This window comes from Pteronotus mesoamericanus, unplaced genomic scaffold (assembly GCF_021234165.1).
Source record: "Pteronotus mesoamericanus isolate MK-2021 breed Mesoamerican mustached bat unplaced genomic scaffold, CSHL_Meso_final contig_557, whole genome shotgun sequence".
NCBI classification, from domain to species: Eukaryota; Metazoa; Chordata; class Mammalia; order Chiroptera; family Mormoopidae; genus Pteronotus; species Pteronotus mesoamericanus.
Window position 1 is genome coordinate 2161779 of NW_026555200.1, and position 26140 is coordinate 2187918.

Below are 26140 nucleotides of genomic sequence, written 5' to 3' on the forward strand. Positions count from 1 at the left end.
ACCGGCCACTGAACCTCTCTGGGCCTCAGCTTCCTCATCTGTTAAATGGAGAACATACCACTCTTTACCTCCCAGGGCTTGGGGAAGGACTAAATGAGAAGTGTTTTGAAAACTGCGCAGGGCCATATAGATGTTAATCATTATTATGGAAGTGATAACCCTGATGGGTGTTCTAAATGTGTTATAATAAACTCAGATAGGAAAGCACTGTTCCACAGCCCCACCCTCCCTGAGGTTACCATTCTACCCTGAGGCCCTAGTATCAGTCTTGGGTTTTCTTAACTGTAGGTTTCTTAGAGCTCCTTGGTGGTGTGACATTTGGGTATGCCACGAGTCAAATGTGGAAACACATAATTATATCTATTAGACCCAGGAGTCTGCGTTTCAAACCTGTATTCTCCCTATGCCTGAGTAGGTATACATTATTAGGTATTTATAAAAAGAACCCCTTACCCCACACACTCCAAAATAGAGCACTGTGCAAAACACCAGTCTAGGAGCGGAACACTAGGGTAACAACCTTTCAAGTCCTACAAAAGCATCTTAGTATGTTGACACAGAAGAGTCACACTGACTCACAGAGGATCGTGCAAGGCCAGCGGGATGACATTTCTAGTTCCTTCCGCCAGGCTTAGAGAACAGAAGACTCTGGCTGGATTTGCTGGAACAGTCTCTCTTCAGCGTCTCTCTTTCTTGGTCCATCTTTGAGGTGGCCTTTCTGGCTCCAGCCTTCAATGAGCAAGAGAAACAGATGTGCAAACTCGACAATGGCAGTGAGACCCCCAAACTTTCCACTCAGATGGTTTTTTCTTAAACTCAAAATAAAACTTTTCTTAGAGAAGAGTATAGTATTGTATATTTACACAGAGATATGAGCAAAAGGAAGCTGAAATGATCCACCATTATCACACTACTCAAGGTATGCATTATGAAGATGTTTAGGTTCCAGCCTCCCAGATATACAGGTAACATTTTCCCTTCTTATCTTCTTGTCTTTGAAACCAGGAGCTTCTTAGAATGGGCACATTCACTGGGATAGAGTATCTTTCTCTTGAAAAAGCTGTTACTGAACTGCAAGTGTCTTATGTGTCTGCTGTCATAGGGAAATGCAGGATATTGGAGGGGGTCTATTTAGCCATTTTCCAAGTGCTGTCCCCTACCCCCACCTCCCGGAAGCCATGTGTGTGACCCTAGCCCTGGTCTAGTTGATTGGAAACTTGGCACAGGCTGGGCTTTTAAGATGACCATTCCCAGTATTTGGGGTTCATGGGCTCTGAGAGGTTACTCACTCCCTGGGCCAGTCCTTTGAACCAAGGGACCTTGAGGTCACCCCTTCCTGTCACATGACTGGAGATCAGCAGAGATCCAGAGAGATGCACAGAGGAGATGTGATGTGTGTGTGTATAAGACGTGAAGCCTGGGTCTTACCTGTTCTCTCCTGAAGCCAGACTCTCTTTCTGCTCTTTGTTTTTATGAGATACTCACTCTGGCTTCCTTATAAAAGCCCCCTCCCTCTGTCTGAATTGGTTTGTATTCATTGCAACCCAAGAATCTCTCTCTTCCTCTTACAGTTCTGCACCTACTGCGGGTTCATTGTAACTTACAAGTTTCACAACTGGCTTCAAATTCCGGCCCTACTTCCTACAGGTTTGGTTTTGACTCTTGACAGCAAGGACACACAACTCTTGGGGGAAGAGGGCTGTGAGGAGGCGAATTTCAGCTTTGCCACATACTAACTATGCGACTCTCAGTTTCCTCATCTGTCAAATAGGGACCAGAATATCTGTCCTGCCTTCTTCTATGGCCGACAGGAGGTTTGGGGTAAATTTCAACAGAAGAGCTGTTGGACCATCTTGTGAGCTCTTCTTGCTTTCAGACAGGCTTAAGCACCCACTCCCGCCACCTGGGCAGGAGGCCGGGAAGTGTCTTGAGACCGCGTTCAAGGGCATTTTGGGGTAAGAAGGGCTAATGTCTCTGCTCTAGCCCACAAAGCATCCTTGGTCAGAGCACCAGGGAAAATGAAATGGACAGCCAATCTTGGAGACCTTTTCTCCACAAACCACCTCTCCTTTTTAGCCCTTTTGATTTGATTTTCAGTAAAACTGCTGGCTGGGGATGGCTCCCCAGTGCCGGTGCCCTGACCCCGCGTGGGGCTGGCTGTCGGAATTAGAGCCAGGGAGTTAGTTAAAAAGAGTCCTCAGTTCAGGGTCCCCTGCTCCAAGATCTGCCAGGAACCTGGAGGTTTGGTCCACTTTATTAAGTGACAAGAGCGAGGGAGCAGAAGGCAGTCAGAGTGGGTGACAGAGGAAGAGAAGTAGAAGGAGAAATTTGAAAATGCAAATGGGGGCAGGAGGGACAGGGGGAAGGCGGCTGGGTCTGCTTGAAGCCTGGAACCACAGGTGATCGCCATGGGGCATTCATCTTGGGTGTTTGGAAGCCCGTGGCTCACCCTTAAAGAATGAAAAGTCACAGAGAGAAGCCAGTCATTTACATAGTGACACCCAGGTGGACATTAACTCCACACAGGGGAGTGGCTGCTCCAGGCGACTTCGAGCATTGGGCTCTAGAAAGGCGCCGGTCTGTTCTCACACAACCTCAGGCCACCGGTTAAACAGCCCTTCTGGGAGGCCTCTCCTGGCCCTTGGACTGGGTGGGTCCCTGCGGAATACATTACTGAGCTCAGTCCCCTGGCCTTTGCCCTTTAAACATTATGTACAAAGTAATTATTTCATCATTACTTTTTTTTTTTAAGTGACCCAAGAATATAAGCCAGAAAGCAAGCAGCTTTGTGCATCTTCATTGGCCCAATCGGGGGTTTCTCACCCTTTTTTTTTATCATTATGGTCCTTCCCTAAAGAGTCTTCTTAGACATTTCTGCCTGATTGCCCCCACACCCATGAAATGTTAATATCACAGATAGCACCGTATGTGTATCTGTGCTGTACACATTTTAAAAAAGGAAGTTTTGCTCTCTCAGGAGTGACACTGCCCGCTCTGGGGACTAGGGACCGAATCCCACACCGGGGCCGCACCTGACGCGTGGAGGAGGCGCTCGTAAATATTTGTTGAATGAATGGGGCCTGGGAGAGTGTGTATCTTTTTGTTTACTTTTCTGTCCCCAGTGCCTAGCACAGCATGTGGCCTGGACTAGGTATTCAATAAATATTTGTTAACCAGAAGATTTTCCTCATTAGCCTGCAACTGACAAATCATTATAAAAGACTGTTAGCTGCAATGAAAATAAAATTAATGAATGACATTGTGGAGGACAGAAAACCATACCCCACAGGACATTAAATTGGAAGGAACTGCCAGTTCTGAAGCCTGCTGGGGTGGAGGCTGCTTTGTGAATGGGCAAGACTGAGAGATCAGATTTTACTCGCCCTTTTTCAAGGTGGCCACGGTGACTCCATACCCACACGGACTCAAGGCACATGGGGGAGGAAGGAGACCTCAAGCCACGGTTTGCAAGGAGCCTGGAGGAAGCCTTTCTGTACCGAGGAGGTCCTAGATGCCAAGCCTCTAAGTGTGGGCTGGGGGGCTCTAAGAGCAGGGAGCTCATCTTTGCTCTCAGCTGAAGCACCGCCATCTCTCCACATTACCCACCTGCCTTCTGTGAAGACCGGAGGTGGCCTGAAATGCCAGCAGGCTTCACAGTGCAGAGGAGGACATGTTCCTACAACATCCGAGGTATCGGCCGCTCTGCCACCTCCGCTGTCACCTTACATCCCCAGCCGTCCTCAGACAGACCCTCACTGGCCGGCGCTTTCTGCCTGCTCCCGGGCCCCCCATATATATGCTCGAAGAAGTGACTAGGCTCCCTCTCTTTCCACTTGGAGGGTGGCAAAGGTCTCAGATCTAGGGGGGCCCTAGGGACGCTCTCTGTCCTCTTAACATCCTGCCCTGGGTAGCGACTACCCTCTAGTCTTAAAAACAGGGTTGAGAAGGGACTTTTATTTTCCTAAGAGTTCCCTTACCTAGAATCGTTTTTTCCAATGATAATTTTGTTGTTTCGGATTGACTGTGGCCTTTTATCCAACTCAAATATATCTCCTTTCTCTTAGCCAGTTAAAATGTGTTTGCTTTTAAGCTTCCTGAGAGCTTGCTTCTGGTCTCTGCAAAGTGGGAATGTGGTTTGGGTCAATTCCAGTTCCTGGGCTGAGCTGTGAATGGCAACGTTTCAGCGTGTTTAAGATATCATAGTCTTGATTCTCAACTCTTAAGAGTATTCTAGAGGATGCTTCCTTGAAATTCAAGAGAAATGCCACACAAAACGTATTAGGTTTATTACCTGGACCTTTGTTATCTCAAGGCGGGTAAGCGACACTCACCTGGGCGTTGAGTTCTGGCTCGCCTCCTTGGCTGTGTGGCTCTGGACAAATTGCCTAAGTCTCTGAGCCTTAGACACCTCATCTGATAATTGGGGATAATAGCACTACCCACTGCATAGGGTTGTTGTGAAGATTAATTGAGAGGATGCTTAGCTCCGTGCCTGGCATGTACTAAATGCTCAATACATAACACATGTGGGGTTACTGACAACTGGATTTCCTACTGACCTCCTACTGTTTTCTCTCTTCTCCTTCTGGCTCACCTGGGAGTTTGAGTTCTGCATCTTGTTCTTCACCGTCTCTACAAACATTCGTCTCTTAAACACAGAAAGAATAGTGGCACACTTTAGCTCAAGTTCTTCTTTGACCTTTGCGTCAGAGCAAAATGGATTTTTCTTAACTTTCAGCTGCCGCCCATTTGGATGGAACGTCGGGCCTTCCCAGGGACGGGTCTGCGGACGGGACTTGGCTTGGGGGCAATGCCGCACCACCTGCTGCGCCCCTTAGGGACCTCTGCTCCAGGTTCGGGGGCAGCCAGGGGGAGGAGGCCGGTCAGCCGACGGCCCCTAGGGGACTCCCGGGTCATAGGAAGAGGCTGCAGACGTGCAGTGGGTTCCCACCCGGGTGTCCCAAGACCGAAGCACAATGAGAGCCACAGCAGCTAATTTCCCTGTCAGGGACGAATTTGGAGCTTCCCCTGGGGTGTGATTACTGTTGCTGACCCTATTCTCCTCAAGACCCCCAATCTCAGGGACAGTTTGCTGAAGAAAAAGCATCCCCTAGGCTCTGGGGACACAACAGAGAGAGCGAGAGAGAGAGCTGGGGCCTCCCCTCTCCCGGATTGACACTCTCGCAGGTGGCTGTGCAGGGGTGCTGGGAAGGGGACACAGGGCGGCGGGGGTGGGGGGGGTTGTTCTCAGAGAGCCCTGAGCACCCCCTGGGGCCACCAACCTGCTGCCTATAGGGGCCAGGGGAGTAAAAGAAGTGACGCAAGCTGGGGGCGGGGGAGGGGCCTGCCAGCCCCCAGGCCAGCGCCTTTCTCAGGGGCCCGAAGTGGCGGCTGCGGCACTGCAGGCCTACAGTCGCCACATCTTCTGAGTTTCCCGGAGAAGCCAGAAATCCAGAGTATTCCCTGAAAGTGCTGTATCTTGAAATGCTAATAATAAAAAAAAAATCCCATGGGTTAAATGAAAACATCTGTGGGCAGCCATCTTGTGGCATCTGCTTCGGAGCCCACGCCCTCGGCCGCTAGTAGGTGCGCGGTGAACATCTGCGGGTGCGGTTGCCAGGTGAAATAGAGGGTGCCCAGTTAAATGTGAATTTCTGAATGAAACCAAAGAATTTTTTTAGTGTAGGTAGGTCCCATGCCATATTTGGGACGTACGTATAGTAAATAACTGCTGTTTATCTGAAATTCAGATTTAACTGGCCATCCTGTTTTGTTTTACCCCTTTTCGTTCTGACAGCCCTACTGGACATTCACAGAACTCACGGAGGAAGGAAGGGCGTCTTTTGGGACGGGGCATAGCTGCTTGTCAGTCTCTTCCGCTTTTAGGAAAGGTGCTAACTCTGCTCTCAGGGCAACCGTCTCCGTCTCCGGAGGAGGTTGAGGGGCCTGCATTTAACCAACAGCTGCCCTCCAGACATTTTCTGTGGCAAAGTCTTTGAGCCTGCAGCTACTCACTATTTATGACAAACTTAGTTGAGAGGAACCAAGCTCCGAAGACAGTCACCATCCAAATTCCCAGATATTATAAAGCAGTGCTTTTAAACCAATGACCCCCCCCCTTTCTTTTTTTGGTAGGACAACTCTTTACCCAAGCAAAATCCCTTGAAGAACATGGCATAAGATGATGGAGAGCTTCCCCGTGGAAGCGAGGGTGTGTGTGTGTGTGTGTGTGTGGAGTCACACCCTCCCGTGGCACCCAGAGCCTCCAGGGAACCCCTGTTTGAACACTGCTCCAGAATATCTTCCTGGTCTTCAGTGGACAGCTGGGCGCCGAAGGGCAGAGTCTGGCCCCCGCACAGCTGCTTTTCCTGGACTCACTGGGATGTGCGATGACATCAGTCTCAAAAGCTGTTCTCAGACATGGCTCAGCCAACGTTTCATTGCTATTCTTAGGGATGTTGTTCATTATATCACACGATGTCCTCTCTGGGGAAAATCCAGTATTGTCTTTGTTCTGAAGACACTTCTGAGCATCATGTCCATCTTATCTCGTGGCCCCGCGACCTCTGGACCATGCTGGGTTCTCCATTTCCCATTGGCCACCAGAAAGCCCCCAGTCAAATGAGGCTCCCCCTTTGGTAGATGGGGAGGAGGTTACAATGGGCACTTTCATCCTCATTCCTGGCTCTATTTTATACCCACTTTTTCCTTTCATTCACCCAGGTATGTAATTCTTCCGGGCACGGGTTCCGGGGGCTCCCCACTCTTCTCTTCTTCTCTTACAACCTCGTCTCCAAGACCCCAAATCATTTAGAGCCTAAAATGGTTGCCACATCAGCCAAAACTGGGTGTGCACTTCCCCTCTGCCCTCTCTCCCCTCCAGATACTGAGGCAGGTGTGTGCCAGCCTCTTAGGCCACGCCTTCAGCCAGCAGGCAGGGGACGGAGCGGGGCTGGGCCGGCGGCCGGGAGGGAGTGGAGGTGTGCAGCTGTTCCTTGTGCTGCACACGCTGGCATCGACACCCCCTATGCTCTTACCCTTGAAAACACTCTATGGACTTTGTGCCTGGCTGCGAGGTCAGGAAGGTCCTCCATACCTGCTTCTCTTTCTCTTTGAAGGAACAGTTGCAAGGTGTTGATGCTTTTGCACTTCTCTGTTCACGATCCTCTAAACGTTCCTGAGTGAAAATACGAGGTGAGCGAGAGAGCGTTTAGGCGAGCGACAGAGCGTTTACGTGAGTGAGAGAGCGTTTAGTGTGTCCTAACCTGCCCCATTCTGGGACACACCTCTGAGGAGACCTGGGGATTCAAGAGTTGGTGGGCTAAAGATGGGGGGCAGGCGAGGGTCTTTTTCTTCATCTTCTACCCATACACTGTGCCCCGCTCACTGTTTTACTTTGTCATCCTTGTGAGGGCCAGAGGGTACCACCTCCAACCCCCTCCCCCCACCCCATTCTCATCCTACCAATTTCTACTCCGTGGTCAAAAAAACACAAGTGGCACCGAGGGAACCAGGATCTTGCGACTATCTAGGCCCAAGAAAATCTTTGAAAGCACTGAGTTAAAAGAGTGATAAGAACGATGATGGTATCAGAGCATCTATCAGAGTGGTCGCTCCTATGCACTAAGGGTTTTGTATCATGGAATTGAATGCTATGCGTTAGGTGCCATTTTTATTCTCATCTTAAAGACAAGGAATCTGAGCTAATCAAGTAGAGGAAAAGTTAGGGGCACGAGCCCCGTGGAGACCATCCGGCAAGGCTGTGGCCCCACCCCTTGGCCAGGATTTGATTGGCTGGAGATTTGATTGGCAGGCGCGCGCAGCGGCTTCTCCAGCCTGGAGCAGCCAGTGCACTTGAGCCTTTCTCACCCTGGGGGCCGGAACGAAGGGCTGAGAAAGGGCTGGCATGCTTCCCAAATGGCAACTTCTGTGCATTTCAAATTTCCCAATTAAAAATTCCAGCCTTAACCTAAGTCACAAAAAGTATCTGGGCCTTTCTTGGCTGTGGCCCTAGCTGTATTCACCAAGCAGAAAAAGGTTCACAAAAGAGCTGCCTGCTTTGCGGGGGACGGGGAAAGCTGGAAAGCGGCTCCGGGTCTGCGGAGCCTGACAGCTGGCAGGAAGCTCTCCGGAGGAAACACAGGACCCCTCCTGCTCAAACACTCCCCCCGCCCCCGCCTTCCATGAGTTAGTTGCTTTTCCTCGCCCTTGTAGTAACCAAACGTCGTCGTATCATTGAACCCTCCCGGTGTCCCCGTGAAGTCAGATCCCATTGCTACTGTTTTTGGTTGTTTTTGGTGACGACCCTGAAATATAGAGAGGTTAAGCCGCTTACTCAGGGGTCGCTCGAGGGCAGAGGTGGGGCTGGAACGGTATTTGTTTGACTCCAAAATCTGCCTGCGAACGCTGACAGGCATTGCCGCCTTCTCTAATGATGTGGGGCATAGACTAGCCTGAGCGCGGCCTGGGCCACCGTCATCGTCACTCGTCCCCTGGACGCAGCTGCGGACCCAGGACATTCCAGGGACATCTGGAGGCCGATGACCACAAGGTTCTCCGTCAATGCCCAGCACTGAGGTTTTCTCAGCATTTGATATCATCTCATTTTCATGAAGGTATTAGTATGGTAGCATGACTTTTGATTCTGGAACGTTCTGCTTGGTGAAGAGATGCTCAAACATTAAAACTACAAACTATGTTTTTTGGAGAAAGGGGGGTGGTAGTTCTGAAGCTCAAGGTGAGCAATTTCATTTTCCAGCACTTCAACCAGGCAGGCCATTCCTGTGAACGGGTGCAATTTTATACAGGAGACTGAAAAAAAAAAAGCTGGCTCTTACGTGGAAATATTAGGTGTAAAACTTAAAAAGGAATTCTATTTTTCTTTAACTTCCATGTTAAAAACGAGTATATACTCCTTGGAAGGAACCAATGCCAAGATGGATGTGTAGAAGTTCCCTTCAGAATCCAGCAAAACTTTAAACATTTATTATTTTTTTTCCCAACAAACAGGAGTTCCTGACGACATATGAACAGCCAACCTTACGCGCGCAACCAAGCCCTGGCGGGAAACCCCAGGCGCCGCGGAGAGTGCAGGTGCGGGGGGTGCCCTGGCAGGGAGGTGGCGAGGCTGGGGGCGGAACAGTGGCCCGGGTGGGGGAGGGCCGCCGGCGCGCGTGGGAACCCTGCTTCCGCGAGGAGCGGCCAGGTACCCTGACCCTCTGTCAGCCTCGGCGTCCCCGTCCTCCAACGGGCTGACACTCACCAGCATTCCTTGCAGGGTTGATGAGACAGAGGAAGCACGTGCCCTGTGGAGCGGTGCCTGCCACTCCGTACGCGCTGGATAAATAATGCCACCAGTGTAGCTGCCATGCTTACGGTTCTAGCTCTTAGACATCTTCCCCTCAACTGTGTAGGCCATCAGCTTGAAAGTCCCCAGCCCTAGCTTTTCCGGGGTTCCTGTCACAGGTTCAACTTGGCCATTTCAGATCCTTCTCCACGGAAGGGTGTCTAATGCCCAGCAGGTGGCCACAGCCCCTGCATTGTGTATGAAGGGGGTGGCCCATGAATAATGCATGTGAAGCCTGATTATGTAAATCCGCAGGCTTTCTTACATTTTTAGCCAGCACATGACAATGGCCTTTTCTGGGCCCTTGGCTGTCCCATTCTGAGGTCTGGTGTCTCTGATTTGGGGCCTAGCCTGCCATGCCCTGGGGCGGGGGGCGGGGCGCCTCAGAAGGGATGAGCACCCCAGAGGGCGCATCAAAGGACAAGTCAGAGCTCTGCCCCTGGCTCAGCTCTCCCTGGCGTTGCTTGGTGTGACGCACGCAGACAGGGGTTTGTGATGTTTAACTCAAGAGAGGTGAGCACCAGAAACACTGTAGCAGTGCACCTACAGAGCAGGGCGCTGCTTTCAGCTCTGGGGCTCCCAGCCAGAGAGCCTGTGGTCGGGAAGGCTTGCGGGATGGAGGGCAGACTTCTGCAGGGAACTCATCTGAGCCAGCTCTTTACCTGCCAGCTCTGCACGAAAGGATACTTTCTTTAAGGACACCCATCCATCCCCGTCCACCAAATATGTATTTATTGAGTGTTTCCTCTGTTCTGGACAATCAGAACAGTGAAACCAAAATCTCTTATTCTCTGAGCGCTTATTCATCTATGTCTCCCCAGGAGCCAGCAGAACAATAAAAATACGAATAATAGCCTCCATTTAAAAAAAATACAGATGAGTTTCTGAGAGGTTAAGAAACCGGCCTGAGATCACACAGTGAAGGGCAGCTCGAGGGTGTAAACCAGCGCGGCCAGATGCGAAAGCTACTCTGCCACCTGCCTTTGCCTGGAATCACCCGGGAGCGGAGGGGCAGCCCCGGAGCTTCTGCTCCGAGCCGGGCTGCTCACCTTGTGCTGCCTCATGGCCCTGTTGAGCCGCTTCTCCTGGTGCAGCTGCTGCTCCAGGCGCTCCAGGGCCTCCTTCAGCAGCGCCTTCTCCTCCGCCCCCTTGTAGACGTCGTCCTCCAGCTTTGCCACCTGTGACTGGTACATCTGAACGGACACTTTGCTCTGCCTGAGTGAGTGAGAGACACAAAACCTCTTTTCCCTTCATCTTTCTTACTCACCATCAACGTCCCCGATCAGGGAGGTTCTGCAAAAACTCCCAGATACTGCGAACTTAGGGTTTTCATTCCCTGCGGGAGAGAATGACTTTGGGGGAGTGGAGGGCAGAATAAATAGCAAACCGGCTGAATCAGGGAAGTGTGAGGGGGGCAAAGGGTGTGTGGCCGGCCCGCCCCATTTCCCAGAGTGGGTGGGGAGAGCCGCGACCACGGAGAGTGTGACAGACGGAGCTATGGAAATTCACCAGCGCCGAAACCTAAGACAAAAAGGTGCAGCTCGTTCACTGGGAGAGCAGTGAATGGAGGACCCTGAGCTCTTCCGTGTCTGCTGTCTCACCAAGAGACTTGCCACTACCAGCCTCTCGTCAGAGTCCTCGTACTTCAGTTATTCCACACCCTGGTCTGTGTCCTCCTGCCCTGACGTGGAGCCCGGAGAGGGGAAGCCTGGGCCTGTCCACGGGGGCACAGCCATACCTGAGCTGTTCAGCGTCCTTCTCATATCCTCTCAAAAGCTCCTCCTTTCTCTCCAGCCGGTTCTTGAGTTGGCTGATCTTATCGAACACCAGGTCGAGGTCCCTCTGTCGAAGCTGGTTGACTCTCTCCCTCTCTTTGGGGGAGAGGTGTTTCATGGACACGTGACCTGCCATTTCCTTGATGTTCATCAGACTCCCGAGCGTTTTGCTCATATCCATGTACTACAAGGAAGGTGTTTCTCCGCTAGGAGGCCCGGCCTGAGGCCGCGGGTGCCAGCCCCATGGAGGCCAGTGCCTAACTCTGATGCGTTCATTTTGGCGGTCACAGGGCACATAGTTTGAGCGCAATTGGGGTTTTTAGTGTGACTTTCTTTTCCCCACATTCATTTATACTATGCCTTTTTGAGAACTGGGGGCAGGGGAAGTGACAACAGAAATAAACATTCATCCTTACTCTGCAGGTTTTCGAGGAGGCCGGTCATGCCACGCCTGGCCCCTGCGGGGGTAGTAGACGGGTCTTGCAGAGCCATTATAGCTGCCACGTATATGTGCAGGGCGGTGTTTAAACCGCCCCGTGGTTCACACTGACTGCGGGGGACCCAGGTTTGGGCAGGAGGCTGTATGTACGTACCAGCTTTTCACTGAGATCCAAAGCCTCGGCCACGTCCATGTTCCCCGGCTTCTTGGGGGCTGAGTTGGCAAGGCCATTTTGAGCCTGAAATAAAAAAGAGTTAAGAACTCTTGGCATGCCATCATGGATTTCTGCACCCAGAAGCTAAGATGCTGTGTAGTTACCAAAGAATAACTTGGCAGAGTTGGTTTTCATTTCAGTTCCTGACCTTCTGGTCTGATTCCTTTGTCAACTGCTTTCTTGTAACTGTGTTCCTACCCTCCAGAACGTGACTCTCTTTGAAACAACACATCATTTGTCTTGTTCTTTGTTCACTGTCTTTCCAATAGACCAGCTCTTGTCCCTCCCCCTGCTATTTAGCCTGGGCACATTTGGTTGTTAATACTGGGGGTGGCGGGTGCTACTTGTATCCAGTGGGTGGAGGACAGGGAGGCTGCTACACATTCCACAGCTCACAGGATGGCCCCCCAACAAAGCGTTACCTGGCCCAAAATATCCGTGACATTGAGGTCGGGGGACCTTGGTCTAGATGACAAGCTCCCAAAACACGGGAGCCACGTTGCTTTTGCTCACTGTCCCACTTCTTGTGCCTACTGGGGCACTGGGCACAGAGGGGCACAGAGTGGACATGTTTGTTGAATGAATAAATAAAGGTTAAATTGAAAATAGCCCCGCCATTTTACGAAAGGAATCTGATTTTTATGCAGTGGAAACTACACCCTCACAAAAATTGGCCCAACCTTCTCCTAGTACTAGACCCTGGCAGGTGAGTGTCCCTTCAGGTTCTTTCTAGAGACACCGCAGGATGGTGTTTTAGCTGTGCACTCATTAAGACCCCAGCCAGCTGGCTGCTCGAAGTCCTTGCCGACTGCTTGGAAAAGCCACCAGACCGATCAGGAAACCTGAAGGACCGCAAATAGCCAATAAATCTCCTTAAAAACTCAATTGGGCTTTCAGGGCTCGCTATGCAGCATCCCTTCGTCTACAGCATTTGCTGGCACTAGGCTGTAAACCTCTGAGATTTAAACAAAAACCCAAACACAAAAGTGTAGAGGCCCCAGAAGGGACTGTGCCAGATAGGAGTGGACATATTTATTATGCACTTGCAGAGATGAGAATAAGGGAGACCATTTTAGGGTGGCGATGAACTGGGCCCATCTGCTGCAGGCTGCGTCCTCTGCTCCCCTCTACAGGTCCCCCCTCTTTTCCCCAGGGAGCGTCACCTGAGGAAGGGCCTGGGCTTCCGGGTTCAGTTACCCAGACCCTGCCCCCTTCTTTGCAGCCTAGCAGGATGCTGGAGACAGCCTGCCAGGGTCACAGTCCTGGCTCCATAATTCCTTACTCTGTGACCTTGGGCGAGGCCCTTGACTTCCAGAAGGCTCGGCTTTCTTCTCTGTAAACCAGGGATAATGATAGCAACTAGACACAGGCTGCCGTGAGGATTAAATGAGATAATGTGTGTAGAGGGCTTAGCTCAATGTCTGGCACAAGTCAGCACTTAACAGATGTCAGCCACTCTTCCTCCTGCTCCTTCTCTTCCTTTAACTCCAGTTACTGCCAACCTGGAAGCACTGAGGTCTTCTAAGAGAGTGGGGAGCTTTGGTGCTTTGCGGTGTCAGTGGCGGGATCAAGGGTCATTGCCAAAAGGAAGGAAAAAAATCTTGGAAGCGGGGTCAGGATATGAGACCCTGCTGAACGCCCCACCTGGAGACTGTCCCCCGACTCCCAACCTCAGAGTCCAGCTGCAGCAGCGAGCCCCGCCCAGGAGCTCCTGGGACTGACCCCGACCTGGGCTCTCCATTGTCCTGTGTCAGTCACACATCCAATCAAACATCCATTTAGGGCACAGGGTACCTTCATCCTGCCACATAAAACTGTGCCCTCTAAGAAAGGAAGACTTTCTTGACTAATACTATTTAAATACTACTTAATAATAATAGTAATAATAATAGCTACCCTTTATTAAGTGCTCACTGTGAGTGAGGTGCTGGGGTAAGGACTTTACATAATTATCTCCTTTAACTTTTTTCATCATCATTTTTCAACTGGGCCACGGAACCCAGGAAGGTTAACAGCTTCGCCTAAGGTCACAGAGCTCTCAGCGCTCGGATGTCAACACAGGTCTCTCTGATTTCAGAACTGGTGTCCCCTCAGCCGTGGCTGCCACTGCTACCTTTTATGTGTTCATGTTTTTCGGTTTACAGCAAAAGGCAGACTTTAGGCAAACTCATGGCATGATGTTATAAGCCCGTTGAATATTTTCTGCAAAATATAACACACGGTGTGCAATGGAGGGTCCACCAGAAGTTGACCTGGCCCAGTGTCAGTGCAAAGATATATCATGCTGTGCACAAGTGGAAGGTCATCTCTCTCTTTGAACATCGGACCGCTGGTATGCAAGGCACTGACCGGGCGGTACAGACAACAGCCCATCAGGGCGGGCCTGGCCCCAAACCACTGATACGCACGGCCGTGCCAGGGCGCACAGCTAGGGTCGGCCCTCATGACCCCCTCCCCACCTGTCGGTCATGCAGAGACAAACTTGATTTGGCTACCGCTTGGATCTCTGTTCTTGAGAGAATTGGCCAATCAGGTTTTGCGTCCAATATTTTCTGGACATTTTTCTCCATTCTGAGAGTCTTTAAGTCTAGACATGATTCACCCCGGTGGTCCTTATGATCTAGAAAAGAAATAATGTAGATTCAAAAGAAAGGCTTGGAAGAAGCTATTGCATGTCATAACCACAATCACTTTTTTCTGGTCCTGTCCAAGGTCACGCAGCTAATGTGAGGCCGCCGGAACAGGCACGGGACTTGAACCGGGGCTTCTGGGTCCTAGCCCAGTGCTCCACCAGCAGCAAGCTCAGCACCTGGAGAGCCCTATGCCCTCTGAGCAGGTATCTGAGGAGGTTCCCCAGGGTCAATCCTGGCACAGTGTTGGTCCATGAGAAACTTTCCAACAGGCCACAGCGAAATAAGAAAAAGTAGGACAATGTATGTGGTTTTCATGAAATCCTATTTATTTAATAACAAGTTCTGCACGTGACTACCTTTTTTTTTTTTTTTTTGGTACTACAACATCCTCTTGGTTATGAATTATAGGCATAGAAGGCGGTGGTCCTGGCAAAGCGGTCAGACCCCAAAGTGAACCCCAGAGTTGGAGGCCGACTAGGAAGGAGGAGACTTACTTGACGAGCAGGCCTTCTCGAGCTCTTTAATTCGCACCCGAAGTTCAGATAAGGCCTTTTTCTGACGCTGAATGACTTCCTCGTGTCGGGACCCCTTGCACTTGACCCCCAGGTCACTGAAGGACTGCTCCTGCGGCCAGAATGGTACAGACGACAGCTTTACTAGGGGTGAAGCTTCTCTCATATTCGAAGGAGCGTGAACAATAGACGTGTAGCAGAATCCTTACCACTGGGCTCTTTGGAAAATATTTCTTAAGGGGCTTCAGCAGGGAAGGAGTTTACAATTTTCACTTCGAATATAAAGCCTTATCTAGGAAGATTTCCAACTTTCCTACCTATTTAGCGTAACTATAAACAAAAGATCCCCTCGTTGTTTCCTCCCCACGTTTTGTTTATATTTCATCTAGGCTTGGGTTTCCATATGTTGTCATTACAGACTTGTCTCTAAACAACACATCAAATTCTGCTCCAGAAGGGACATTTTTAGATGAGAACACATGATACTTGCTTCTTAACCGGTAATTAGGATGGTTGTCTAACATTTGCCGGGGGAATTGGACAGACGGGCTCTTGGCGGGTCTGGAGAAAGGAAAACCTCCCTCTGAGACCTCTGAGCCCTTAGAAGAGCGCTGTCCCACCTGCCATGAGGGGAACCTTCTCCGTCTGCGCCGCCCACCCCGGTAGCCATCGGCCATGCACCTAGAATGGAGCTTTCAAGGGTGCAGACAAGCAAAGGTCTTCTCCATCTTTTATGGGTCATGCGCCCCTTTGAGAATGCGGGATTCCTTTCTCCAGAAAAATTCACAAACACACAGTAAGTTGCATACAAATTCTGGGGGTTCAGGGATCCCCCCGAAGACCAGTCATGGGCTCCAAGTTAAACAACACTTCTCTAGGGGACACAATTCCCTCATTCACACAGTCATTTATTTCACAAAGATTTACTGAGCACCTCTGTGTGTCAAGCCTTGTTCTAGGCGCTGGGGACTCAGGTGGGAACAAAACAGGCAAAATTCCTACTGTCCTGGATTCTGTGCCCTAGTGTGGGGAGACGGGCAATACGCAAGAGGAGCGTGGAAAATACATGGTAGACAGTGGTAAGTGTTAAAGAGGGAAAAATGGCAATGGGAAGGGGTATTGGGCACAGTTTTCAGTTGTAGATAGAGCTGCTAAGGAAGGTCCCAGTCAAATGGCAAGAAAAGGAAGAAATTGACAATTTGGTTCTTTTATAACAATTTTGGCTCATTTCATACACTCAGGAGATAAGTATACATATGTAGAGAGCCAGACGCTGTTTGAGGCACCGGGACGAGATCAGGGAAGCAGGCAGATGTGCCCTGCTGCTGCGGGGCTCACGGCGAGCAAGCAGACAGGCATGGGGATAATTCTAGAAAGTGGCCAATGGGCCAGGAGAACGGAGCTCTTGCTTTGAATCATCAGATGCTTATGTTACAGGCCTGTCTGACACGTCCCGGGCCCTATGGTAGGCACGCTGGCCACTGAGGGTACCAGCCCACGGCTCCCCCCGAGGAGCCCGGCGGCCCGTCTGAGGTCCTCCTGGGGCTGCAACCTGTACCACCCCCCATGTCCCCTCCACTCGCTCCTCCAGGCTCCGCTCCAAGTCTCCTCTTGGGGAGGCCACCCCGAGCCCCTGATGGGAAAGAGCTCCCCTGTCCACCCTCTGTCCTGAATCCTGCTGTGTATTTCCTCAGACCACTGTCCCCTCCGGACATTTTGTTTGACTTTTACTTGTTTACTGCCTAGCTCTCCCTTTCCAGAATGCGGGCTCTGGGGGCAAAATCTTTGTCTCCAATGTGGCCTGTGCCCCAGCATAGGAGATGCTCAATAAATACAGAGCCCGAGTGAAGTGAAGTCAGAAACAGAAGCTGGAAGGAGCTTGCTCTGCTTTCCAGCTGGGACCAGGACTTGGCAGCAGTGAGAAGGGGTGCTCCGCCTGGCTGCACTTAGTAGGTCCTCACTGGGCCCCGTCCCTGCCTCCAGCCCGCTTGCAGGACACACAGCTGGTCTACTTCCCGGTCAGTTCTACGCTGGCCTCACTCTCTTTGAAGTGACACCCGAAGCGTGTGGGGGAGTGTGTGTATGTGCGCGCGCGCGCGCGCGCGCACGCGTGCGCACCTACAGTGTGCAGAGGGGCGGGCAGGAGATACTGACCCTGGGGTGGGACAGCCTTTCCTCCGCATGAAGAGTGTGCCTGAGCCTGACGTGACCCTTCACTCACGGCCCTTCTGGGAACTTGTTTATTTAGAGAGGATGGAGATTCTTTCTCATACAACTCTTAAGCCCTCTGACCCACTCTGGCTTAGAAAGCAGGAAGTGGCCTGAGCTTGGAAACCATTCTGAGAAGGAATAAATCCTTTTTTCCTTTTATCTCGCAGCTGCCCTCCTCCTCTGCTAATCCCGCCTCATAACCAAAATGAACCATCATGGCGACCAGTCAACAGTCCATCCCAACACACCCGTGCAGAGTTGGAAGGGCCTGGTGTGGGCGGAAACCCTGTGCGTCCTCCTCTGCACCCAGCCCAGGGCCTGGCATACAGCAGGTGCTCAATGGTTGTTGAATGAGTGAACGAGTACAGGCCAGGTCTGGCACTTAGAGATCGGGACCCCGGCAGGAGTGAGACCCGCTCTCTGCCCCGCGGAGCGTAGCCGTGCGGACCCGCCGCAGCCCCGGCGCCAGGCCACCCTGAGCAGCACGGAGACACTTCTGTGGAGTGCTCTGGGCAGCGGTCGGTGCCAAGGACAGCTGCTGGGCTGCTGAGCCCTTTCGTGTGAGCTGTGTGCGGCCCTGGCTCACTGCTGTTTGGCAGGAGCGAGGCGTCTTTGAGGAAGCAGGAAGGCAAGCTGACACATTTGGCTCTGTTTCCAAGTGAAAATCCGAAGCCCATTACCGAACCGCCCTGCTCTCTAGTTTCATAAAGCAAAGGGGGAAGTGGCCCCTCGGGACTGCAGGAAACCCGGGCCCCCCAGCGAGCGCCCAGCCCACAGCCAGCCAGCCACGGACGACGGGAGCGTCACAGCCCCAGCCACGGGGGTAGAACGTGAGCGCCGCTGCCGTCAAGGGTGGTGTCACTAAGGCCGTTCTCACTCAGACACACTCCGTTTGCTGTGCCGCTGGGACTGCAGGCACGCAGGGGTTTCTGGGCAGCACCCGAGAGGAGTCCCCGTGAGACAGCCACGGGGCGTAAATGGCACCGCCCTTTGGGAAGGCACTTTGGCCCCGTCAAGCACCATTCAGGATGTCCTCTGGACCCAGCAATCTCACATCGAGGGGTTTGCTCTCCACACGTGTAAGGATGTTGGCTCAGTAATGTGTGAAAGCAGAAACCGCCTAAATGTCCACCCAGGGGGCGCTGCTTGGACAGAAGGGACACAGCGGAATTCTACGCAGCCATTTAAAAGGAGGAGGTAGATCTTACCTACTTACTTGAAAAGATGCCCCTTAAGTAGTGTTATTTAGGGAGAAAATTTATAGAGTACATATGGCTTGATACCATCATTTTGCAAAAAACAAGCTATGAAATAAATATGTGTGTGTGTGTGTATATAGATATGTGTGTGTGTTTGTGTTTATAAATAAAATTTATTTCTCAACGCACCCACAAGGTGGTTAGTGACTGTCCTTTCTCCCACTTTCCAGACAAGGGAATTGGCTTGCGGTAACCTCCTGAGGTCACGGTTTCTGAGGGGAGGATCTGGGCCCAGATCCAAGCCAGGTCTTAACCACCACGCAGACGAGCCTGGGTAAGGGTGTGGAAGGTCCGATGGCACAGGCTGACAGCTCTCTGGTGACTGCAGTCAGAGAGGCGGGCTTCTGCTCTTTAACTTTTACATTGCACAGAAGCAAGTACTATTTTTGGAACTTAGAATGGGAGTGTTTTCGAAAGCGGAGAAAGCCGCCACTGGGCCCTCTTCCTTGCGAGTCCTTCCCGGTGCCCGGGGTGGGGGCGGGCACTCACCTCCTGGCTGCTCAGGAAAGTGTCGGTGTGGACCGGCTCTATCTGCACCGAGATGTCACACATCTGGGTCGCCTTCCTGGGCTTCTGTCCCTTCTCCTTGTGCAGCTGGAGTCTGTGTTTCTCTTGCGAGGCTCTGGAGCAGAAAAAGTGAGTCACTGGGCTGCATGTTTCCAGGAGCCATGGGCTCCTTTTGTCCCCACCGGCAGAACAGGAGAAGGACCTGTGTCTTCAAGTCTCCTGCCCACAGATCGGTGGAGAATTTAGTCTCAGGGGACGTACAGGAGGAGAGTGGCCAGAGGGGCCGTCAGCACCCACCTGCTCTTCTTTCTACCTGGGTCTGCGGGACGCCTGCTATGCTTCTTACCGCGCGTTTATTGTGTGTGTGCTATTTCTTACTCTTTATAGGTTGGCCCTTCTATTTCTCATAACAGTCCCATGAATTGGGGACTCTCCTTGCCCCATTTTACAGGCAAGGACAGAGACACACAGCAATTTGCCCGTGGTCACAGAGCTTGTGAGTGGAAATGCCTGGTTTTGAACTCAGACAGCCTGGGTCTGGAGCCTGTTCTTTTTTTCTTTTTTCTTTTTTTAATCCTCACTGGAGCATATGTTAATTGATTTTTAGAGAGAGAAGAAGGGGGAGAGAGAGAAAGAGAGAGAAACATTGATGTGAGGCAGGTACATTGATTGGTTGTCTCCTGTCCATTCCCTGTCCCGGGATTGAACCCACAACCTAGGTATGTGCCCTGTCCAGGAATCGAACGTGCAACTTTTTGGTGTACAGGATGATGCTTGAATCACTGATCTATGCAGCCAGGGCTGGAGCCTGTTCTTCTAACCACTGTGTGAATCTGCTTTGGCCATGAGCCATGAGGTACAAGAAGCCACAGTATATACACAGGACGCCAATTTTACTCAAACTTTCTTGGGGAAAACATTATATTTATGTCAAAACAAGGATAAGCTGTGAATGAAAATGCAAACTCACATATATTTTTTAGACAACTGCACAGGACAGGGGTATTTTATATTTATTTTAAGCTGACCTCTGCTGCCCCCAGTTTATACATTTGTTCAATAAATATTTATATTTATTGATTTCCCTATGTGCTAGGCACCGTGCAAATGCTGGGAGGCAATTCTAGGCATAGTCTATGCAGACTCTGTCCTCATGGGAAGGTGGACAATTAAACACAGCCTGCCTGAGGGACCCCAGGCAGAGCAGGAACCCTTGTCTATGTTTGGTGAGGGTGAGGGACAAAGGGCTTCCTGGAGGAAGTGGCTGCCATCTGGAATGGTGGGCGGGAATGTTTGAGCAGCACACACTAAGCAAAGCCCTGTTTTAACTGACGAGGCTGTGAAGTAATGAATCACATCATCCATCCATCCATCCATCTGTCCGTCCGTCCACCCATACTCGTCCATCCATCCATCTCTTCAATCAGCGCTCCCCAAACCCCCCCTATTTGGGAAGGTTCCCCAGGCTCTTGGGCACGCCTGGGCTCCCCACGCCACGCAGACCTTCCCACACACCTGAGCGTCTCCTTGAGGACCTCCAGCTCCCTGTCCTTCCTCTCAACCAGGCTGGTCATCTGTGCCATCTTTCCCTTGAGCACACTCAGCTCGTTCTTTTGTTGCTGGACGAGGGCCATGTTTCTCTCCAGCTCCATCTTCTGCTTCTCGTTAAGCTCCCCTGGGGGTGGCATGAAAGCTGGGGAGGGGGTGTCCTGCCTTGGGTCTCCGCTGGGAACACGGCCGATCTGCCACGGTACAAGAAGGGTGTGCCCGCCCGGGATTCTCTGGGGGCTTCAGCAACAGCCAGGAGGCCTGCTTGCATCTTAGTGAACAGCAGAGCCATGGCACACGAGCGGTACCCATCAGTGAGTGCTGGCTCTGTGAGGACTGTGTGCTCCTGCTTCACCCAGGGTCACACTGGCAGGTGCTGTCTGTCCCCGCCTATGTGCCTATGGCATTTTAGGACACTCTGGCCTACTCTCCGCTGCCTGCTTCTGTCTCTGATTGTCTAAGGGTGTTCTAAGGCCTCCGGAATCTGCTCTGCTCAGGTGTGCGCCAGGTGCAGTTGCTTCCAAACAATGACAGGTACAGACGAGTACACAGCTCGGCTCCCCCACCCTTGCGTGGGCAACCTGAAGCTTTGAGCTTAGAGCTATTTCGCCCCACTGTAGGTGGCCTCAATGTGCACATCAACCCTTGGGAGCAGGTGTGTTGCACGTGATTTTGCATCAGAGGGAGGGGACCCTAGACAGGGTAGCTGTCCCTAGGTCCCAAAGCTGGTGAGTGCCAGGGCTTGTGCATGTTGCCCCGTCCCAGTGGGGAGGCTTTGCTCCCAGAGGCAAATTCTCAGTGGTAAAGGGGATTCTCCCCGAAAAAGAAAGCTGCATGTCATCGCAGAGGTCCAGAGCCCTCTGCACGGTGCTCCCCACGGCCCCTCAATACGCGCTCAGTGCCACGGCCGGGATACAGCTTTGCTGCCCCCGTGCCAAGGGCTGAGGCAGCCCGGGACGCAGATGGAGCGGGACGTTCAACGCCACGCTTCCCAGCCCCGTGTCCCTCTTTCTCGAAATGGGCCAGGGAGTCAGAGGCAGAGGCAAGTGTACACACCTCTCAAATCTGACATTCGGCCATGGGCTTCGGTAAGGTTCTTCCTTAAGCTCATGATGACCTCCTGCTGAGACAGGATTTCCTTCTGTGCAATCAGCAAGTCCTCTCTGAAATTCACATAAACACGCAAAGTCAGTCAGCTCCACCTCCGTGGTGCCTGGGAGGGGCCAAGTACAAACGCAAAGTGATGCTCCATCAGTGATGGTCCCAGCTAGGGGGAGGGGCCTATGCTTGGAGACTTCTCAAAACAAAAAGTCATTTTGATGTACCGTCATTAAAAAGAAATACATTGAGGTAGAGAAAGGGTCCCGGCTGAGTTCTATCTGAGGTGGTATCTCTCTCTGCCAGAGCACCTGTCAGCATGAACTGATAGGCTTGTGGCCTTTTGGTCTTCGGTGGAAAGAGGAGGGAAGACTATTTTGGGGGGCGGAGCTCAGGGATTCTCTGGAGACAAGGAAGGAGAGAGAAGGAGAGTACAGCTTCTGTTTGCACACCGGCTTTGTTTAGTTTCTGATGGAGACAGGTGGGGCGGGAAGCAAAAGAACGGTGTTCATGGGACCCTTTGTGGAAGTGTGGGCTTTGGGACCCAGATAACCATGGGGACACAGGCAGGGCAAGATGAGGACAGCTTCTTCCCCCACCACACCTCACAGGGCAGGACACCTTTGGTACCATGAGGCTCAGGGAGGTTGACAGATGGCTATGTCCAGTGATGGGTGTTCCATGGGCAAGAGCCTCATGTAACAGGTGAGGGGCCTCGCTGAGGTTTAAGTGGGAAGAACGCGGGCTGTGTTTCTGAGCACATGTGAGACACCTCGGCCCTGAGGAAGGCATGTCGTGTGCGCGTGCATGTGTGTGTTGGGGGAAGGGTTGAGGTCTTGCATGTTCCCATGGGGGCTAAGGGCCCTTGAGTGAGAATTCATGTCATTTCATTTGAGTTCACAGGCTTTTAAAATTCAGGGTCTTTTTAGACATTTGAAGGTAAAATATATATATGATGAAATAAAGCAAAATACCGACAGGTTGCATGTCAAAGTAAAAAGACTGGTGATCATTGAAACAGAAACAACTATATATGTATACATACATAGGTATGTATATATGTGTCTATCTATGTATCTACCAATCATCTATCTATCAATCTAATCTCCTTGGCTATAACTCTTCCTACTTGAGGGTGAAACTAAGACTCAAGGGTGTTTGCAGGCTAAGGAAGTGGGACCGAGAGGAGCAATGTGGCTGCTAACTCCTCCCTGGTCGCCTACTGGTGTCCTCAGAGAGTGCACGCACCCAGAAGTGGGGTATCTCTGCCTTTTGGGGCTTAAATCCCTGATGACATTAGACCTTGGTAACTGGAATTCGGTACAAGGATCAGGCTGGCGGTTTGCCTTCTTCCAGAACCTTCCTGAATCCTTCCTGAACCACATGAGTTCTGGCCTTTTCTTGTTTATCTGCTGCTTGGTGATAGCTTTCCCAACCACGGGTTTCATTTCTCTGGAATTGTCAGTTCCCTGAGGCTCAAGGAGCTGACTTTTGGGTTGGGAGGGATCTTGAAGGTCATTCCGTCCAGCCTCTTCACTGAGCCCTCCCTAGGGCCTCTCCACCAAGTGGTCTCCACTGTTTCAAACCCGCGCTGTCCGCATGCCTTGAGCAGGTACTTGGGGTAAACAGCTCACCGCAGCATTAGCTCGCATTTACCAAGCGACTTTGGGGCACCCAGCACGCACCTCCTTATTGTGTAAACAAGGAAGCTAAGGCCCAGCGAGGTGATGGGACTTGCCCAGGCTCATACAACTGAAGAAGCTTGAGTTGTGCTATGAACATCGAACCACCCACATCTTTTCATGACCCCATCCTGACTTGCTAAAAGAATCGAGTCATTCCAGTAACAGCAAGAAGAGCCCGGACTCGACTCCTTTCCCCAGATTGTGAAAACGCGACCAGGGGCCAGAGTTCGGTTGGCTGTTCTTGCTCTCGGCACACCAGGGAGGGTGTTCTGGCGCGGACCTGCCCTCTGGGTACTCACATCAAGTGGTCACATGCTGCGTCTTTGGCACTGGTCTCCAACGGGGGCCCTGCGGGACGGTCTTGCCGTGCCTCCTTCTCCTGGGCTGAACCAGAGGGACAAGGGAACGTTATCACAGTCCTGCAACCGATGCCTTCCTTCCTGATGCTTAGCTTACCAACGCGCCTATGTCTTTCCCAACTTATAAACACTCCCTACACCCGGCAGCCCTCTCTGCCTACTGGGACCCACCATATTTTCTGTGTCATAGGCTGAGGGCCCCCTCTCCCGCCACGCTGAGCTCGTGAAATCGTTCCAGCTACTCTGTGAGGCACAGATCATGAACTTCATACAGATGAGGAGATGGGCACAGGAATGGCGGAAGCTGCGCCCACTCAGCAGGCTGGCGAGAGGTGGGGCCTTAACCACCGGGCCACACCTCCTGCCCTACTTCCTCCTCTCCTCCCAGACAGGGTCTTGTCTGGTCCTCCTCTTCCACTTCCTCCTCGGCCCACTGCCTCTGGCTTCCACCCTCACCACTCAGCCACACGCTCTCTCACTCGCTCATTCATTCAACAATTCCTACGGGATGTCTGCTTTATGGCAGGCACTGGTCTAAGTGTGGAGACAAAGATGTGTCATCCTTCAGGTCTCAGCTTAGGCATCCTCCCTGTGACCTGGACCTGGGTTGGGAAACCGAGTCCCGCTCCATGTTCTTGTCATGGTGCCTTGTTCATCTTGGGTCACCTGTCAGGGTAGTAATTTGGTTCATTGCAGGGACCCTGCTTTCTTGCCCATCAATGTGTCCTCAGTGCCTAGAATGAACTCGAAACATAATAGACGTTCAATTAAGAGTGCTGAGTGAATGCATGCATGAGGTGAGCCCCGACACCTCGCCAACTGACTTGAGACCAGGACCGTGGCTGTCAATCAGGAGTGAGTTTGCTTTCCCTAGGGGACATCTGTCAATGTCTGGAGACATTTTAGGTTGTCACACTGGGGTGGCAGGTGCTACTGGCACCTAGAGGGCAGAGGCCAGGAATGCTGCTCAACACCCTACAATGCACAGGACGGCCGCCCAACTAAGAATTATCTAGTCCCACGTGTCAACAGTGCCAAGACGGAGAAACCCCAGCCTAAGGCCTCTCCTCCCAGAACTCCTCTTGAAGTGAGCGCAATCAACGACCTTGGCCTTAGAGAGTAGCTACAGTACTTCCCCAAGTAGCAGGCATCTTTGCCATAAGAAATGTCACCTGGATCATATGGGGCAAATAAATACTCACTGCTCTGAGTTCTGTTTTAGTCTCTTTTGAGACACAAACCCTGGCTGGTTCTGAAAGTGTTTTAGACAGAGTCGCCAATTGCTGCTGGTGGAGGGAAGCCTTCGAAAGGTCCCCCGCCCGGAAGGTTTCCACATAGAAAAGACGATCCCTGCCATGCGGCTCCCACGGCCCTGCCAGCCAGGGCCGCCAGCGCCTCTGCTGGCTGACTGGCTTGGCACAAAGGGCGTCCACACTTCTGCTGAACCTGCGCCTTGAGGGCCCCTAACCTTGTTGTGTGATAAGAACAAAAGGGAGCTCTGGGGAATGAATGAGCTTCTTAATGAGTGGAGACCTTTTCTTATCCACCAGCCTACAGGGACCCGCAGGACAATCTGAACCTGCCGCGACACTAAGATTTCCTCGTGGTCTCTTGGGACCTACCTGGGTCATTTTCCTTCAAAGTTGCGATCTCTCCTTCTATTTTCTTGTGGTGTTCAGTCACTTTTCTGAGTCTTTTCTCTAGACTCACGATGGTCTGGGAGTGCTGTTTGATTTGCTCCTTGTATTCCATGATTTCTTCTTCAAATCCGCGTTTCTGGGTTTCTTGTTCTTCCTGGAGAGCCTTCATTGTTTGCTGTTGCAGCTGTATCCGCCCTTCCATCATGACCTGGGAAAAGAGAAATGGCTGACACAATCCTGGGAGCCTGATCAGACAACAGCAACAGCCAAAACGTGGCCCCTTTGCACCCACAGGCACCGAGCGTGGTCCCACCGCAGGGCCTTTGCATGTGCTGTTCCTGCCGCGTGGTACACTGCTCCCCGGCTCCTCGCACAGCTGGCTCCTCATGTTTCAGGTCTCAGCTCCAGTGCCACCTCCTCCAAGAGGCCCTCCCTGACCACCTAGCCACAGGAGCAGCCTGAGACATTTCTATCCCATCACCTGTTTTGTTTTCCCTGAGGCGCTTACCACCATCCGAACTATCTAGTTTCTCTATTTCTCACTCCCACTTTCTTTACCAACATACTCCCAGCCTCAATCAGTGCCTAGGTTCCTGCCACAGCACAGGACCTAGATGCTCAGCAAATAGTCGCTGGATGAATGAATGAACACTTCTATAAGAAAAAAGTGGGTGGATTGGTATTTCTTAAAAACCAGAAATTACCAGTGGACCCAGATGGTGAATCGGACCCTTTCCCACGACCGCCCATCCCTGCGGCTCTCCTGGGCGTTGCTATCTCAGTGCCTCATCCTCGCCCTGCTCTCCGACCAGCCTTCTGCTCTCAGGCGACCTCACCATTCTCCTGTCCCTGTTCCCAGAGGCACACTGGGCCTCCACATTCCATCTCCTCCCGATATGTACGTTCTTTGCCTG

At 51.8% G+C, this 26140-nt stretch overlaps 1 protein-coding gene across 1 annotated transcript in view; it reads right to left on the reverse strand.

Moving 5' to 3' along the window:
* Positions 1 to 612: 612 nt before the first annotated feature.
* Positions 613 to 26140, reverse strand: part of FHAD1 (forkhead associated phosphopeptide binding domain 1) — a 107520-nt gene continuing 81992 nt past the window's right edge. Inside the window, exons 21-33 of the mRNA XM_054579635.1 lie at positions 25209 to 25434; positions 23527 to 23611; positions 21501 to 21607; positions 20412 to 20571; positions 18879 to 19011; positions 14902 to 15031; positions 14270 to 14394; positions 11715 to 11798; positions 11085 to 11305; positions 10396 to 10561; positions 7097 to 7177; positions 4595 to 4648; positions 613 to 729 (exon numbers count right to left, since the gene is read on the reverse strand). Of these exons, the coding sequence (XP_054435610.1) occupies positions 613 to 729; positions 4595 to 4648; positions 7097 to 7177; positions 10396 to 10561; positions 11085 to 11305; positions 11715 to 11798; positions 14270 to 14394; positions 14902 to 15031; positions 18879 to 19011; positions 20412 to 20571; positions 21501 to 21607; positions 23527 to 23611; positions 25209 to 25434 (1689 nt within the window). The remainder of the gene's footprint in view (positions 730 to 4594; positions 4649 to 7096; positions 7178 to 10395; positions 10562 to 11084; positions 11306 to 11714; positions 11799 to 14269; positions 14395 to 14901; positions 15032 to 18878; positions 19012 to 20411; positions 20572 to 21500; positions 21608 to 23526; positions 23612 to 25208; positions 25435 to 26140) is intronic.